Genomic DNA, 17095 nt, shown 5'->3' with positions numbered 1-17095 from the left:
ACTTGAAATGTCATGCAAAGTGTTAAAATTAATACTTTTGTTGTAAGTGAAATGGCCATCTTAAAAGGAAGGCCGACATTCTTACTTTGTGTAGCAATTGGATAATTGTGGGAAGTGTGTGGCAATTTAGGACCAAGGATGAAATGAGAATTGTGCATTGATAGTTGGGGAGAGGTGTGTGGCCAGTGGATGGAATCCAGTGCCCTAATATACATTTGGTTAATGTGTAAGTTGAGATGTGGACTATTACTGATATTTGACTTATTAGAATGTGTAAGTAATTTTTAGATGGAAGCGGAAGGTATTTGGTAATACTTCACTGAACTATTTAGGGTTTGAATTCAACGTGTAACTGCTCTGGTTTCTGGCTGTAATAAATGTGGTAAGCATTTCTCATTTTGCCAATTAGTGATTTATTGAAGTTAAATTATCAGATTGGAAGGTAATAATCAAGAACATGGATAATCTGGAATTAATTTATATGTACATAGCATGTTATTCTTATCATGATAGTTTTGCTGTGGGGTTAGTGGATAAAGTTGTTGAGGAAGGTTCATATTCGAAAATGCCCATCAATATGTAGTTCCCAGTGGAGCTTATGAGGAGTTCTTGATCAGTAATTTTCACAGAATACTGTTAGCTTTATCTAACCTTCTGCTTACTAAAGCAAAAAAAATAGATTTGGTGGAGGACTCACTTAATTTTTCCATTATGAAAATATAGTTACACATATTTCATGCTATCAAAAATAATTCATAAAAACATAACAATTGCACGGGAGGGGTTTTTGCTGATATGTTTGTGTTTTCTTTAGTATCAGATGTTGAAGGTGCTGATGGGTTGCAGCTCAGAAAGGAACATGCCCTCAAGATATTTGCTTACATCAATTCCTGGACACAAAGGTAATTTTGGTTTGAGTTTGGGTGTTGATAATACTGTATTTCAACAGTAGGTTTCCCTTAAAAACAAGTGGAGTGAATTAGAATGGGCAAGTTACAAATGTGTTGAAAAGCGATACTTGGAGAGTAAATTAGAAAATTAAACGTGTTAGTGCATTTTAGTCAAAGTATGTTTTGAATCTGGTTGACATTCTGGATGCTGTAATAATTGTGTATCAATAAATAACTATATTGCAGTGACAAATACTGTGCGTTGCTGCTTTAGCATGAGATTTTCTGACTGCCTTCTGTGGATGTGGGGTAGGATAAGAAGACTTTAAGAAAAGATCACTATGAATGCAGCCATCATGTTAAATTTTACTGTGTCCTAATACACTGAGTCAAGATGATGAAAGGTTGCAGTCCATAGCTACTAAACTATGTCACTAAACATAGTTACTAAACTATAAAATTATTTGCTCATGGTTGTCTTACATGAACTACATTATTATTTATAATCTATGACTTAAATTGCTGTTCCTAGTGGTGTGTGTGGGGTTGTTTTTTCTTTTTTGTTTTAGTTTAAGTAGTTTTATCAGCTTTCTGCTTACTGCACAGGTACTCATTTTTTGGTTTCCAGCACAAGGATTTGTACATATAGTAGGTTTTCAAAAAATCTGCAGTAAGGATATTTGGAACTCAGTGTTCAGCAGTAGTCACTAGGATCAAACTGAATCTTAAGAAATACTGGAAAAAGCATGGAGAACAAACTGGAAAACATTATTCTTATATTTTGAAGACTCCAAAAGAAAGAAAACAATATCCCATTTTGGATACCTGCCCAAATCAAGCACTCAAAGCAAGTTCATTATCTTCTACAGTGTGCTGTTAGACACAGAGAAGGAATTTTAAGTCAAACAGCAGCAACAGAGACCCGAATACTGTCTTTTCTTGACAGATTCTAGATCCCGAGTTTGTCTGAGAACAATTACAACCTACTCGTTTTCCAGGTCGTCATCTGTTCTGTTCTGTGCAACAGCTATAGCTTCACAAATTCAACCTGATGAAAAAAATAGATTGGGTAACTTTTAACTCTTTATTTTCCTTTTACCTTCCATCTCTGTTTTCATACTATAGAAGAGAATAGAAATTGGTCCTTAACCTATTCAAAGCAAAGTCAAGTAAAGAGAGGCTGCAGGAAGGAGTTTTACTTTACATTTTAACTTAATGGGCTTTTGAGAGTTCTTGTTTGGTGCTTGAGACGTTCTGTAACTACTTTCCATTTTGTCACCTGTAGTTTAAATCTCTGCTTTTCTTCAGCAGATCAGTTGGCAATTCATCCTATAGAACACTTTTTTCCTTCCCTCTGCCTGCAGTATTTCTATTTCAGTTTTCTTCTGGAAAATGTTACATTCCAAGATGTCATATTTGTAGCATACTCCTTTCCTAGATACTTAATTTTTTCAGATACTTGAAGACTTCAAGGGGTTTACACATACCTCTATCCTGAAACAAAGAAAGTGCCTTTGCCGAATATAGAATTCTCCAATGTCTGCTGGTGATCACACAAAGATACGAGATCTATTCACCAGATTTTGTTTCCATTATTATTGAGAATAATTCATTACAGACAAGTGAGGGTAGTAATTTGTAGGCATAAATTGATTGTACATCTTTTCCCCCAAAGAGGATGTGTTTGGTTTTGTCTGAAATTTGTTGCTGTATTTTCATATCAATAAAATACATCTACAAATAAGTCACATGAACCTTTGTTTCAAATAGGTAATGGCACACTTCACTTAAACAACAGTAAAAGGATTTTGCTTTCTGCACAGATGGAACTAAAGGTTTTATATTCTTCTATCACTTTTTATGTGCCTGAATTAGAAAATACTGTAACCCCCCCAAAAAAAGTTACATGTATTCAGAAGGTATACATTTCAGGAGCTGTAGCTGAAGGGCATGTTAGTATTCCATTAAGAGAGGCAGCACCCTCTACCTGTCATAGTTCTGAATTCTCTTTTCTTAAATATTGTAATTTATGATGGATAGTTTCTAGATGAAATGCTACGCTTTGCAGAAGAATTTTTAATTACCACTTTTTGATAGCTTCTTTTGCCTGCTAATTTATTTCAGAAATGGTATATGTAATTTTTATATTATTTTTGGTATCTGAGATCTCCAGTCATGGACTGGAGTCCATTGTTCTCCACTGAACAGAAGGGTCTTCACTGCAAGACAGCTATCACTTTATATGGCAGTTACATTGTTTAGTAGAGTTTGAGAAGGAGCAGAGTCCATCTCAGAGATTGTTCCAAGCATGTAGCCTTTAATTTTAGTCTTCAGTGAAACACCCTTACTTACTGATTGATTGCTTCTCTGCATTCTCTAGGATTTAGGTCCTTTTAAGAGAATATGCTCCACCTTTTGTTCAGAATGAGGACGTTACTACTTTGCGTGGAAGAAACAAATGTTCCCAGACAATAGATTCTAGGATATCTATCTTGGGAGGTTTATACAATCAGAATCTCTTTGACATATTGTTATTCTTGCCCACAACCAGAGCTATATTACAGTGCTTTCTAGCTTGATGGTCTGATTTATTTTTCTTATTATATTTATAAAAGTGTGGGGTATAACTTCCTCCTTGTTCTTTTCAGTTTGCAGTATGTTGTTGGAGGAATAATCTCTGAAAATAATTAAGATACTTTATATTGCTTATGTTGATGGGGTTTCTACCCAAATGCACATACAGGAAATGAGCTTAAATACTCAAAATTATTTTTCTACCTTGTTGATTGAAATGTGCTAATAATTAGTTCTTACACAACTGACAAGTTTATTGTGGTAAATATCAATAGAAGAAACTAGATGAGGAAACACATTTAGGAATGTACTGAAGAGCATTGCTTCTTTAGTAGTACAGTGACCTTGCCAGTAAGATTTCTTGTGTACATTTTACTCGGTCACAGCTGCTAAGTGATAACAGGGACTGCCGAGATCTGATAAGCATTTGAAAGTAATGGGATGCTCCTAAGGCTTAGGGAATGTTTTGTGACTCTTACTGGTAGTTGAGTAGAGTCCCTTGCTTCCCTTGGTTTTCTTTACTTTTATGGATATGTCGGATGTTTTGTTTAAAATGTTTTAATCTGAAGCGTTGTTTTGGTTGGTTACCTGTTTTTATGTTAGCGACTTCAGAAATTTTTATTCTGATTTTTTTTTTTCTGTTTTCTTACAGACAATGTCTGTGCTGTTTCAAGGAGTATAAACATTTGGAGATCTTTAACCAAGTAGTATGTGCTCTTATTAACTTAGTGATTGCCCAAATTCAAGCTCTGCGGGACCAGCTCTGTAAACACTGCACTATTAATATAGATTCAACATGGCAAGATCAGAATAATCATGCTGATGAGCCCCTGAATGTAGAGAGAGAATCTCATGAAGAAAATGGAGAACGACAAAAATCTATAGAGAAAAAATTAGATTCTTCAAGAACATGTATCCTGACAGAGGAGGAGTCTGCAAAGAACGCTGAGGCTTTTAGCTTATGGAGCATTGATGAGAAGGAAAAGTTGTTGCTGTGTGTGGCAAAAATATTTCAAATTCAGTTTCCTCTGTACACTGCTTATAAGCATAATACTCATCCTACAATAGAGGTATATCTTATCTTTATGTGTATATTTAATTATTTTGTGGAAGGTTATTTGCTGTGTTTAACGAGTATACTGTATGTGTTTGGTGATAGTTGCTTTCACGCAGGATGGGCAAGCTCAGCTCTCCTGTTGACTTCAGTAGAACTTTTCAGAGAAACTTAAAATGACACATACTCTTACACTTTCTTTAAAATATGCTTAATTGTTATAGGTAATATATTGATAAGTGTTGGATGGAACTGTACACTGAAATTATTGTACTGTTTAAATAACAGGAAGGCAAAAAGGGGACTGTAGCGAAGCCTTTCTTCCAGAAGGTAACCCATTAATAGTTTACTAACTTATTTTCATTACAATCTGTGGTTTTAGAAGGAAAACTTCATGAACTAAGCTTTGTAGACAACTGAATGAACTTGTTGCAATAGCTGTTTAAAGTGATTGGAGTAACTGAGCTCTACGCAAGTAGCTTTGTTCTATGGTAGTGATTTTTCTCTGTGATATTTGTTATGGCTGCCATTCATATCTTCATATTTTTCTTATGAAAAAGCCAAAACCGCTGCCATCACAAAAAAACCCACCCAAACCAAACAAAATACCAAACAAACAAAAAACCCCCAACAAAACCAGAAACAACCAAACAGAACATGCCTCAAAAAAACCCAACAAAACCAAACAACAACAATAAAAACACCCAACACAACAAACCAACCACCCCAAACAACAACAAACCAAACCACAAAATTTTCAGAAATCCTGCAATGTTTAATTCACAATTTCCAAAATAAATATAATGCTGTTAATATTTTTGTAATTGAAAAGGTATAGGTCTTGAAAAACTTAGATTTTGATCCACCTTATGGTCAAATAACGTAGAAGCCGTCCTTTTGAGAGATTTGTGTGCAAAGGTGATATGTATTTTTACCTGCGTATAAAAGCAAACCAAATACTTGAGACAGTCCAAGTGAAGAATTAAAGTACTGTTAACTCAGCCTTTTTTTATTTGGACAGTTTTCAGAGTTCTGTTGAGGATCCAAGTAGTTAAGTTTGATTTTTCAAACTGAAGTCCATATGCTTAGAGGAAGAGCTACACCAGCTTCTCCCAAAAAAAGCAAATTATTGGCTGATTTGGTCTGTTGAGGAATATGTTTAGCTTAACAGTACAGATGACAAGGATTTCTATTTTATGATACCTTCAGTACTGAGTGCAAGCCTGATTTAAAGCAAAAAGTGCTCTCATAACTGAGACTGCTAAGTTGTCTCAATTCAATGAAGATGTGCTTAGGATGGGAATGCGGAATTAAATTCCGAACTTCAGTAATTGAGATGTGTGTGGTAGCAAAACGTTTTGACATTAAAATAGCTAACATTACTATTTCAGACTAGTAGAACTAGTGCTTCTGAAATACAAAAAATAATCTTAGTTTATGATAAATCCTGAGACCTTTTAAACAGAATCACAGAACTTTAGGGGTTGGAAGGGACCTTGAAAAATCTAGTCCAACCCCCTCCCGCTAGAGCAGGATCACCCCAGAGTACGTCACACAGGAACATGTCCAAGCAGATTTTGAGTGCATCAGGAACAGTATGGCCAGCAGGGCAGGGAGGTCATTCTGCCCCTGTACACTGCACTGATTAGGCCATACCTTGAGTCCTGTGTCCAGTTCTGGGCCCCACAGTTTAGGAAGGATGTTGACTTGCTGGAGTGTGTCCAGAGAAGGGCAACGAAGTTGGTGAGGGGCTTGGAATACAAGCCCTATGAGGAGAGACTGAGGGAGCTGGGGTTGCTTAGCCTGAAGAAGAGGAGACTCAGGGGTGACCTTATTGCTCTCTACAACTACCTGAAGGGAGGTTGTAGACAGGCCAGAGGTTGGTCTCTTCTGCCAGGCAGCCAGTACCAGAGGACACAGTTTCAGGCTGTGCCAGGGGAGGTTTAGGCTGGAGGTTAGGTGGAAGTTCTTCATAGAGAGAGTGATTGCCCATTGGAATGGGCTGCCCGAGGAGGTGGTGGAGTCACCATCACTGGAGGTGTTCAGGAGGAGACTTGATAGGGTGCTTGGTTGCATGGTTTAATTGATTAGGTGGTGGTGATGATGGGTTGGACACGATGATCTTGAAGGCCTCTTCCAACCTGGTCTGGTCTATTCTTTTCTGTTTTGTTCTATAGAAGTAGACTCCCCAACCACTATGGGCAGCCTGTTCCAGTGTTCTGTCACCTTCACAGTGAAAAATTTTTGTCCTTCTGTTCATGTGGAACCTCCTATGCTCCATCTTGCACTCACTACCCTTTGTCCTATTCTTTGTGAAGAATCTCATTCTGTCCTCCTGAGACTTGCCCTTTATTTATTTATAAGCATTAATCAGGTCACCCCTTAGTCTCTTCTCCGAGCTAAAGAGACCCAGTTCACTCAGCCTTTCCTCATAAGGAAGATGTTCCACTTCCTTATTCATCTTTGTGGCTCTGTGTTGGACTCTTTAAAGCAGTTCCCTGTCCTTCTTGAACTGTGGGGCCCAGAACTGGATATGGTATTCCAGATGTAGCCTCACCAGAGAGGTGCAATGAAAAAAAACAATTGCCCTGCAAAAAAAGAAAGAGGTTCATAATGAATGTGGCTAGCATACCTTTCTGAACTGCGTGGAAACAAAGTCTAGCAGAAAAGTAAAAAAGCTGTACTTCAGGAAAGTATTTTTCATTCTCCGCTTCCCTTTAAGCTGTATTTTTAGGGGTAGGTATGAATGTATTCAATAAGTTAAATGGTGTATAGTAGTGTATATACATACAATACATACGAGTATGTCTAGAGTTGATAGCCAATCACAGTACAGCAGTCTATAACATGTGTGTCCAAACCACTTTATGGCTCCACATCAAGTCAAAAATAAGTCCCTCCAAGCACATTGAGATTTTCTTTTCAGTGAAATTGAAAGCAAGGAAAAACAAATACTTTAAACTGTCATTTAAAGGTAGGTGATGTGCTTATACATAGAAAAGCTGTTCCAGGATTGTTGACTGCAAATTCCCTATGAAGCTAGTTTCAGTAGGAGTACAAAAGATAAGTCACTTTAGTCACTGATTTACTTTTCCTAGATGACATGATAGGTCTACCCTGTTGTACAGTTACTACTTGCAAAGGACTGAACTATGGATTTGTTTGTGTGGTGAAAGTTTAAAAGGCAGGCCAAAATGAATAATGGGAAACCTGAAATCCACAAATCTTTACTTTGTCTCATTTTTATATATACATATATTTGTGAGATAGCCACTGTTAATTTATACAGATATGTTTTGCAATAAAACAAAACCCAAAATCCATCCCATTCAAAAAAACTGCTATGTTGGCAGGTTTTAACTTGACTTATTGTGAGGTATGGCAGGATTCATTCAACAAGAATGAATTATATCTTGTGATCACCCCAGTGTACACAACCAAAAATTAGGTGCGTCCCAGAAAAAGGAAAATTTTCTAATGTGAAACAGACTCAATTCTCACCTCTCACTGACTTCAGAAGTTCCTTGTACCTGATTTTTGAGGTGAATTTATGCAACTTCATTGGGTCATCATGGCCAGTATGGTTTTGCTTTGCCAATGAGGCTGTCATTTACAAATTTCCACTGTAAGGCTTTCACACGGTCTTATTACCTTCTGGTACAACTAGCAGTCAATATTACTCTTAACCTTTGCTCTGTCTACGCTTCCAAGATCTTTGTTCTTATGACAGCAGATATCTTGAAGTCTACTCCTCTTGCTGGGTTCTTGCCAAAGCCATTTTACACTTGACCATCGAGTGGAGAAATAAACCATCCATCTTAAAGGAGGAGTTCATGACATTGGATGAAGAGCAAAGCAACATTTGTCTGTAGACAAGGGTGTTTGTGTATGATCCTATAGCTTCTCTCCTTAAATGATGCTGGTTAAGAACTGGTTTTGTCTTTTAGAACATTTCTGAAGTGAGGGAGTGATGACCATAGAAGTATGATTGGTAGTCAGAAGGGCTGTGTACTCTTGACAGAGGAAGCTACCTTAAACAAGTGGCTTTGCACGGGCTCTAAGTGCTACAGAAATACACTGTCTGTGAAGACAGTGAAACTACATCATGAAATAATCATACAGTCTTGAATATGAGTCTGTACAATACAGACAGCATGTCTCAGCTGTTCTCAGACTGATAAGCTTGCTGGAAAATATCTATCTTTTGAAAACTTTGGTATAGGATAGGTTAAAACTCTGTGCCCTCTTCTTTTCATACTTTGTGCAGCAAATGTAATACTTGGACACCTCATTGAGAATAAAACAACCTAGAAAATGGAAGCTCTTAAAATCCTGTAGAGAAAGAAGCAACAATGTAAAGTGTACTCCTGAACTTTGCACTGCCTTAGAGTGAGGAATGAATCTGAAAGGAATCACCTAGCCATTCAGCAGTTCTTAACAGAGGGTGAAATGAAAGAAAAAAAAATCAGTTGCTGAGGTGTCTGTAGCTGTAGTCTCTGATTCTTTGGAATCTTGTTATCTCTGCTCTGTAACAAGACTGTGTCCATGTCAGACCTCAGCATCACTCACTCTGAAGCGATGGTGGGTTTTACTACAATATTAGATTCCCACAAGTTGTTTTATTGCCATATAAACTTAAAGGAATTCTCAGTCTCTGTTCTGTTTCACATCTGCAAGAATCTCTCAGTCTCTCAACTGCAACACTTCTAGTAAGTTTTGCAGGACTTGCATGAACAGACTTCTGAGTTTTTGATTTCTTTATTCCAGTAACTGTATTTCAACAAGTCTCTATTAAAGCAAATGAAACAAATCCCTCACACTCTCTGCACTTTTCATGTGCAGAGCACTGAACACCTTTTCTTGCTACTTGAAAACATACCACCTACTGCCTTCAAAGCTTTTTTAAAAATAGCTGTTAGAGTATCACGCGTTCAGGCATGACTTAGAGTTCAACAGAAGAAAAAAGAAAATAAATGCTTAGCTATAATATGAGCATATTGAATAATTCAAAATGTTTGTATCGCATTTAATCCATCCAAAATTGCATGCCTGCAGTATCCTCTAATACAGTTTTAAGAGGCTTACTCCTACATAGGTATTTGAAATATGTTCGGGAAGCTTCATTTGAAAACTTAACTTGATGGTAAACTTACATTTGGTTTGTGAATATGAAAGCTAAGTGTTTGGCATGCAAGGATGGGAAGGAGGAGAATATGTGCTGTAACTACCTGCAAGTATCTGTGGAAATGTTGGGGGTTTATAGTCACATTTTATGATATATTCAGTGCCCTTTTGCCCCCAGCCGTATGCAGGGTACACACAGTGTCTATTACAACCATAATGAAGAAAGTTGCTGCTTTTTACTGCCTGAAAAGTGGATGTCGTGGCCATGAAAAAGAAAAGCTGTTCTACCAAATGCTTTTCAGTTCAGTAATTCTAGAAAATAGATTTCTTGTTGCAGCAAATAGCAGATTGGTAGCATGATGCAGTTCCTTACCCCTCTTTAGTTGGTATTAGAAGCTTATATTTTATGATGTGTCTTGTTATATATAGATTATAGTAGCTGAAGTTAATGAATTTTAATATTCTGATGGGAAAGAGTAATTTGAGGGTTTAGCCCCTTAAGTTGTTAAGTGTAGGATTGTAGAGCATCCTACATTTCATTTAAATTCAGATGTTTGGATATATGCCATATCTTTGTGCACAAATTGCATTAAAAAATACATAGATTTTTTCAGTTCTGTAATTCTCTAGCTGGTGTGCAGCCACTGTTCCAGACTGCCCCCTTTGCAGCTTTCCTGTTGGAAAAACTGTTGATCTGAAGGGGGCTGAGATTGATGAATGATCTGTTAACTGCAGCTATTGAGAGCCACTGCTGAAATTTGATCCTAAGTATATATTTGTGTACTTACTAATAAAGGTAAAATGGTGAACTGGAAGAGTATGTTTTGTAGTGTAAAAGCGGAGAAAAGTTTGAGTGTCTGGCTTCCTCTAAATTAAGGGTTTGTTTTTTTCTATTAGTTGACTCTAATGCCTGCTAATGGTCAGTTGTGGTGTTTTTGCTCTATAAATGTGTTTTTATTGCTTCAGTTAATTTTTTTCTTCTTTTTAAACAGGATATTTCTGCTCAAGAAAGCAATATATTAGGGGCGTTCTGTGATATGAATGTAAGTTGGCCATTTTAAAACAGGTGCTTATTTCCTGGAAACCTTAAAATAGCCATGTTTGTTCCTTTGTATAGCTTTGTGTTACACTAGTGTAGCTTTTGAATTTACAGGATGTTTGAATGCCTCTAGCATGGATTGTTCAAACACTTCTTTTTTTCTTTTTTTTTAAATCAAATATTTCTAGGATGTAGAAGTACCATTGCACTTGCTTCGTTACGTTTGTCTGTTTTGTGGAAAAAATGGCCTTTCCCTCATGAAGGATTGTTTTGAATACGGAACCCCTGAGACACTGCCATTTCTTATAGCACATGCATTTATCACAGTGGTATCTAATGTAAGTATTGGCTTCAAATCATTGAATGTTACAAAAAGTAAAAGGACTGAAGTCTGGAAAAATTCTGTGGGACCAGGGTGGGAGAAAAATGCTTGTAAGATTTTCCTTATTAGGAATGTGAGGTTTTGCTTGTCCACTGAGCATTTTATTATCCAAACCCTATACCATTCCTTTAAGCACACAAGTAGTTTTGGAGGTTTTTACCTAGATAGGAAGATTGTAACAGCCCCAGAAAGTACTTAAAAAATGTTGTCAAAGGATATTTCTGTCTCTAAAAGTGTGCCATGGAAATGTTTTAAGTTTTTCCAGGCTATATTAACTTCTTACCTGTTTCCTGTGAGGCACAAAGGAAAAGCCTATGGATTTCTTTTTGTCAGTGTCAGCATAGAGATAACTATCTTTTCACTTAGTTTTAGAATACATATTCTTCATCATTTCTTATTTTCGAAATAATAGTGTTTTTTGACTAGCAGAATTACAAATTGATTTCATTGGAGATTCAGAGGATATTTAGTGATACAAGTAAAAAACAATGGAGATTCAGAGGATATGGGTGATAGAAATAAAAACCAGTTTCTAGAGAAGAACATATGTAATGGGAGAAGTTGTGACTTGTAGATGTTACAAGTGGACAAAAATGAAAACAATTGTTATGTGTTGTATGAAGCAGGTTTAACATAACTTTAACATTGATTATAATTTAAAATACTTAAATCAGACTCTTCTTTCATTTAGCCTCCTTCCTTGTTGCTGTTACTGACTAGCCAGGATGGTTTTAAGTAAGCACTGGAGTATGTCTGCATAGAGGGAACCAGTGACTGAAGTAAAGCTGGTGTTGGTGATCTATATTGCTCACTCCTAATCCTATTAGTTTAATAGTTCTTAACTTGTAGGCCAGAGAATAAGTGAGTAGGGCCATGATGTGCTCTGTTCTTGTAAACTAGCACAGGAGGACTGTTGCAGAAACGCTCTACATTAAATTGTGGAGATAGGTTGTCTTCTGCCCCTTTCTGTATGTTCTGATGAGCTTTCAGGTGATGATCTGGTAAGTTCCTCATTCTCTAGCTATTGTCAGCACAGCCTGCAGTTTTCATCAGACCATCTGCTGAAAACGTGTGGTCTTATAGGTTATTCTGGTTTAGAAGTAAATTTCAGTCACGGAACCCAACTTTTCTGCATGTCTTGATTTCTTTGTGTGTGTGAGAATGAACAAAATGATTCTAAACACATCCTATCACACCAGTATTTTTTTTAACAACCATGCTTACTGCAAATTCCATTTCCTAGCTGCTGTATCAGTGAGTGTTGATAAACTTTCTGCCTTTCTTCTTTGTCCTTTTTTCTTGGTCATTATTTTCTCCACATAAATTATTTTTTTCATTCTTAGTGAAGTTCCCTAACCAAAACCACTTCTCAACAAAGTTTCTGCTGTCAGATAATTGTTTAGCAACTGTACATTTATCTTTTGTTCTAGTAGGTAATACGTTCAGTAGCCTTTCTCAGATATTTCAGATGAACAATATGGTTAAACCTGCCAGATAAAATGAAATTCAATATGAACCATAACCAGAAGTACTGTTTCTTCAACCTCTTCTAGGAGTGTATCTTTCACCATTCAATTAGAAGCTTGGTTTTGAGCTCTGTTTGGCTTTGCTGGCAAGTCTATGTGAGCTGGAGGAAAACTGTTGTGAAAACCAAGCCAAACAAAAAACCAAACCCAAGAAAACAACATTAGGTTTTATCTGTGAATTTACTACAGAAAGTATAAGAAAATGTTGTATGTGTACTATGCTTCATGCATTTTGGTGTCACTCAGTGTGCCCGTTAGCAGTACTTCTGATTTTCAGATGCGGTATGCTTATTATTTCTGAATGAGGCAGCTAATTTTTTGGATAAAATATGTTTTAACTTGCTGATACACAAAAAAAAAAAAAAAGAGATTTTTCTCTGTCACTATAATGGTGCATAAGCTTCTAATTTTGATGTAATGTTTCTCTTTCCCTGTCTCTTTTTATATAATTTCTGTATCTTAGATAAATATAAATAATTTAATAAATGTTTCTGATTGTCTGTGAAATTATATCCCAGTTCATTTGAGTTTATGGGCATTACAAGTAGTGCAAGATTTATGACAGACTATGTTGATAATAGCTCAGTGAACAACTCTGCGATGTCAGCTGTTAACTGGTTCACAGCGCATAGAGCCAGAACCACAGTTAGTGTATAGTGACTCTTAAACAGAATTTCACAGCTATCCTAACTCTTGAGAATGGCAGTTGAGTAGCCATTATTGTAAAGACTCCCTAGAAATACCCACGCTAGAATTAATTTTGAAGTCTGTGAGATGAGTGAGTTGTTTATCTGCTGCCTAAATGTTTCAAAAGTCTTTTCAAGAAGACTGTTGTGTGAACTAATCAACTTCTCATTAAAAGGTTAGGCTTATTAGTAAGCTGCAGATGAAGCTGGAAATGGTAAACTGAAATCAAAGAAACATTCAGTTTTTAGTAGGTAAGGCTGCATAGTGGTCTGTAAAGCATTTGCTCTGCTTACTCCACAAAGGGGGAGAGTATCTCATTAAGTGCACTCTACAGGTGCATGTAAGACAAGATCATTACCACAAAGTAATAGTCTGTGAAGAACTGAGCTACTTGTTTGTGATTACTGGTGTCTCTTTAATATGGAGGACATGAAAATTATTGTAAAGATGTTTCGTTGAATTTTTCTTTTATCCGGCAAGTGTCATTTGAGTAAATGTCTTCATCAGACAAGCTTATGTTTGTAATAATAAAGCTAGCAAGTGTAATATAATGCAACTTGCTTCACACAGAGAGTTGGCTAGTTGGCACTCTTCTTCTTTCTCCAGCTCATGGCTCTGTGGGATGCTTTCTTAAGCATCTATTGTGGTAGAGCTGATTATTCCTTCTTTGAATATTTCTTTGCATTTTTTTTTAGTTAGATACTTGGTTCCTCCTTTCTTCCCACATTTCATATTCCTTGGTATTTGCTCAGTCTGCTTGATGTTGTGTTGGTCTCCTTAAAGAACTAGCAGACATGGAGAAATCAATAACAGCATGTTCTGTAAGGGGTTCTACCCTTCATTCTGTACCATTTCAGTTCTGCAGGTGCTGGGGAGGAGTAACTCAGTGGAGAATTAATTGAAATAGTGCTGATTGTTTCCAAAATGTTTGTTTAATTGTACTGTATGAAAGTTCAGAACTTCAGTCAGAAGTAATAAGTGTTGAGAGATGTACTGCCTTTTAGAAAGGAACTGCCTAGATAAAGAAGAAATAATAAAACAAAAACCTCTGAAGCTTCAGAATAGAACAGATACTATAAATACTTTGTCTTAAAAGCAATGAAAGCAAAACCAAATTATGATAAAAGTTTTGACTTTTAATGTGCTTTGCATATGCTGGGTTTATGTCACTTATATAATGTCATTTTATTGAACTAACTACACATATTTTGAGTTCATGATGAAAATTACATTTTCATTTGTAATGAGAAATTACCCATTAATACACTTCTGAGGATCAAGGCTGTGAACATTACAAGATATAAAAATGAAATTATCAAAACATTTATTTCACAAATTTTTTTTTTCACATATTGCATATGAAAAAGAGCACACGGTGTTATAAAATCAATTTTGCGTAAATGCAATAGAGTCTTTGTTATCCTTGCAATTCCATGTCAAAAATGTTTTTAATTCCTGTTTCTGGAACGCTTTCTTTTGGATGTTAGCATTTTTGTCTTCTTGAGATTGCTGATTGAATCAGAAGCTTATTCCAAATTTTGTCTTTTTTGCAATGTGAAAATTTTTCTGGTTTGCCTTGCAAAGTAGGTTAGTATTGTTACTTTGTAGTGTTAGTTGAACTGTAAAATAGTATGAAAAAATCTTTTTCAGAACTAACTCAAGAAGTTATTTGGCTACTTCTGGAAATGTTCAACTGCTGGTGATACAGTTTTGTTACAGCCTGGTATTTTTCTTTCTTGGCAAGGGGAGAATTTAGATCTTTCTGCATACAGAATTTTCCAAAATTGTGGTGAGAGTTTAGTTCTTAGCTAGAGTTCATTACACCAATTGCAAAGATTAAATGTTCTTTTCAGAAACAACATGGAAATGTAAATTGACATGACAGCATTGAGTGACTGATGGCTTTACCTGTTCACAAGATTTGTGTGTGCACATGACTAAAATTATATGGGTAGTAGTAACCGCTGCTAATGTTTCATCTGTGCTCGATCCCTTACCTGGCACGTAGTTGTCTTTCTGTAACAGGTTTAACAGGCTCAGCTTTCCTTTTTGAAATGCAGATGGAACTTCTAACTTTGCCTGTGTAAGTAGTTTGGTTAGTCCCCTTTTCCTTACAGCAATGCTAAATAGCTGTTTCAGGGGTTTTATCTTTGCTTGTGTTTTCTTCCTGCATACAGTTTTGCAAAGGTGGTAAAAGCAGAACAGTAAATATTGGAATGCAAATATGGTAGTAAAAAACCCTGTGCTTAATCACTGGTTCTAAACCATATTTTTATTTTATAGGATATATAAGCCCTAAGAAGCAAGACATGTACATAAGTCAAGTAATTCTACTTGATGTAGGACAGATTTGTGAAGAACAGGAAGAATGGGATCATTTTCTTGTAGACTTTATAAGGAAAAGGAATAAGAAATCCCACATGGCCAAGTGGAAGTTTTTCCGACTGAGGAAACTACAGAAAATAAAAATAATGAGCTATCTGGGCAGTATGATACTAGACATACAAAGTTTGTATTTTCCAATTGACTAGAAGAAAAGATGCAACTCCTGTTTATAAGCCACAGAAGCATTTCTAACATAAGTTTTGTAAATTAGAAAATTAAGGAGTTGAAAGAATGAATGCTGAATGAAAAATTACACCAAAGCCTTTTATTAAAGTAGGGTTGCACATGTAAATGTACCAGTAATATTTTATTTTTACCATTCTTATTAAATGTTATTAATGACACTTTTTTTATCTATTTGTTTTTGCATTATAGATCAGAATATGGCTACACATCCCTGCTGTCATGCAGCACATTATACCCTTTAGGACTTATGTTATCAGGTAAATTTTTAAATTTTAGAATCTTTCTTGTGGGACTTTTTGGCGGCACCTATGTCTAATTTCAGTGGATACACTTTTAATTCTTTAAATTGTTGCTCTGACTGTATCATTTCATCATGGAGAGTGAAGATAATGTTTAGAGTTTGTTTGGGCAGCTCCTTGCATCTGTCTGATTTCAGTATCAATCAGATCAGTCTTGTTAATAGCATTTTTAGTGTGGCATCCAGCCCCATTCTGACATGTTGTGACAGGTTCAGTTGTAATACAGTTTCACGTGCTGCAGTATCTTCATAAAACTTTACGTAAAATTTACAATGAGACAATGTAAGTAGAAAGCATTATGTAGTCATGGAGATTTCCTATACTGAGTTTCACTGAGTTTTAACACTGCTTTGCATTTTGATGTTCTGTATTTCCAGCTGGCAGGAACTGAAGTGTGATCAGAAGTCTATTTGCACTTTTCTGTATCTAAATATATCCAGCCCCAAAGATTTTCTTTATGTCAAGTTGCATATCATGAAAAACACTTTTAAATTATCATGAAGATATTTAACTATACGGCAATGTAGTCAGTTTCTCAGGCCAGTAGAAAAAAAATTCAGTGAGCTGCTGATGAAATTATCTTGCAATGTGTATCTGCCCAGAGGTGGAGGGGTGTGGTTACAACTAATTCTCCTTCCAGTGGCCCAGTATTAATCATCTGGTGCAGAAAACCTGAAAGGCCACTGCTCTTGCATGGGTCCATATCTCCTCCCAGGCTCTGGATTTCCTGTCATTGGAATACTAGAAATGAGCTTATACTGATCATAGCTTGCTGTTACAGATTATATGTTCTTAACTATGCGAGTGTAAAATCAGACTCGTAACAAAAATAATTACATTGCCAATGAAAAAGTGCACAGAAAATGAGGCTCAGAACTGTGTTTCATATTTTAAAATGCTCTGGTTTTAATTGTAGAGAATTTTGACTAGTAGTGTAAGTACTGGCTTG

At 36.1% G+C, this 17095-nt stretch overlaps 1 protein-coding gene across 6 annotated transcripts in view; it reads left to right on the top strand.

Annotated features, from left to right (window-relative positions):
- The window catches only part of USP34 (ubiquitin specific peptidase 34), a 133252-nt gene that overhangs the window by 17106 nt on the left and 99051 nt on the right, over positions 1–17095 (top strand). For all 6 annotated transcript variants that reach the window (XM_054180076.1, XM_054180072.1, XM_054180071.1 and 3 more), the window contains exons 2-6: positions 815–902; positions 4117–4534; positions 10635–10685; positions 10870–11019; positions 16037–16104. In XM_054180076.1, coding sequence (XP_054036051.1) covers positions 815–902; positions 4117–4534; positions 10635–10685; positions 10870–11019; positions 16037–16104 — 775 coding nt within the window. The remainder of the gene's footprint in view (positions 1–814; positions 903–4116; positions 4535–10634; positions 10686–10869; positions 11020–16036; positions 16105–17095) is intronic.

The sequence above is a fragment of the Dryobates pubescens genome, chromosome 3 (assembly GCF_014839835.1).
Source record: "Dryobates pubescens isolate bDryPub1 chromosome 3, bDryPub1.pri, whole genome shotgun sequence".
Lineage (NCBI taxonomy): Eukaryota > Metazoa > Chordata > Aves > Piciformes > Picidae > Dryobates > Dryobates pubescens.
Note: the sequence above shows the minus strand (reverse complement) of the source record. Positions and strands in the feature narration are given on the sequence as shown.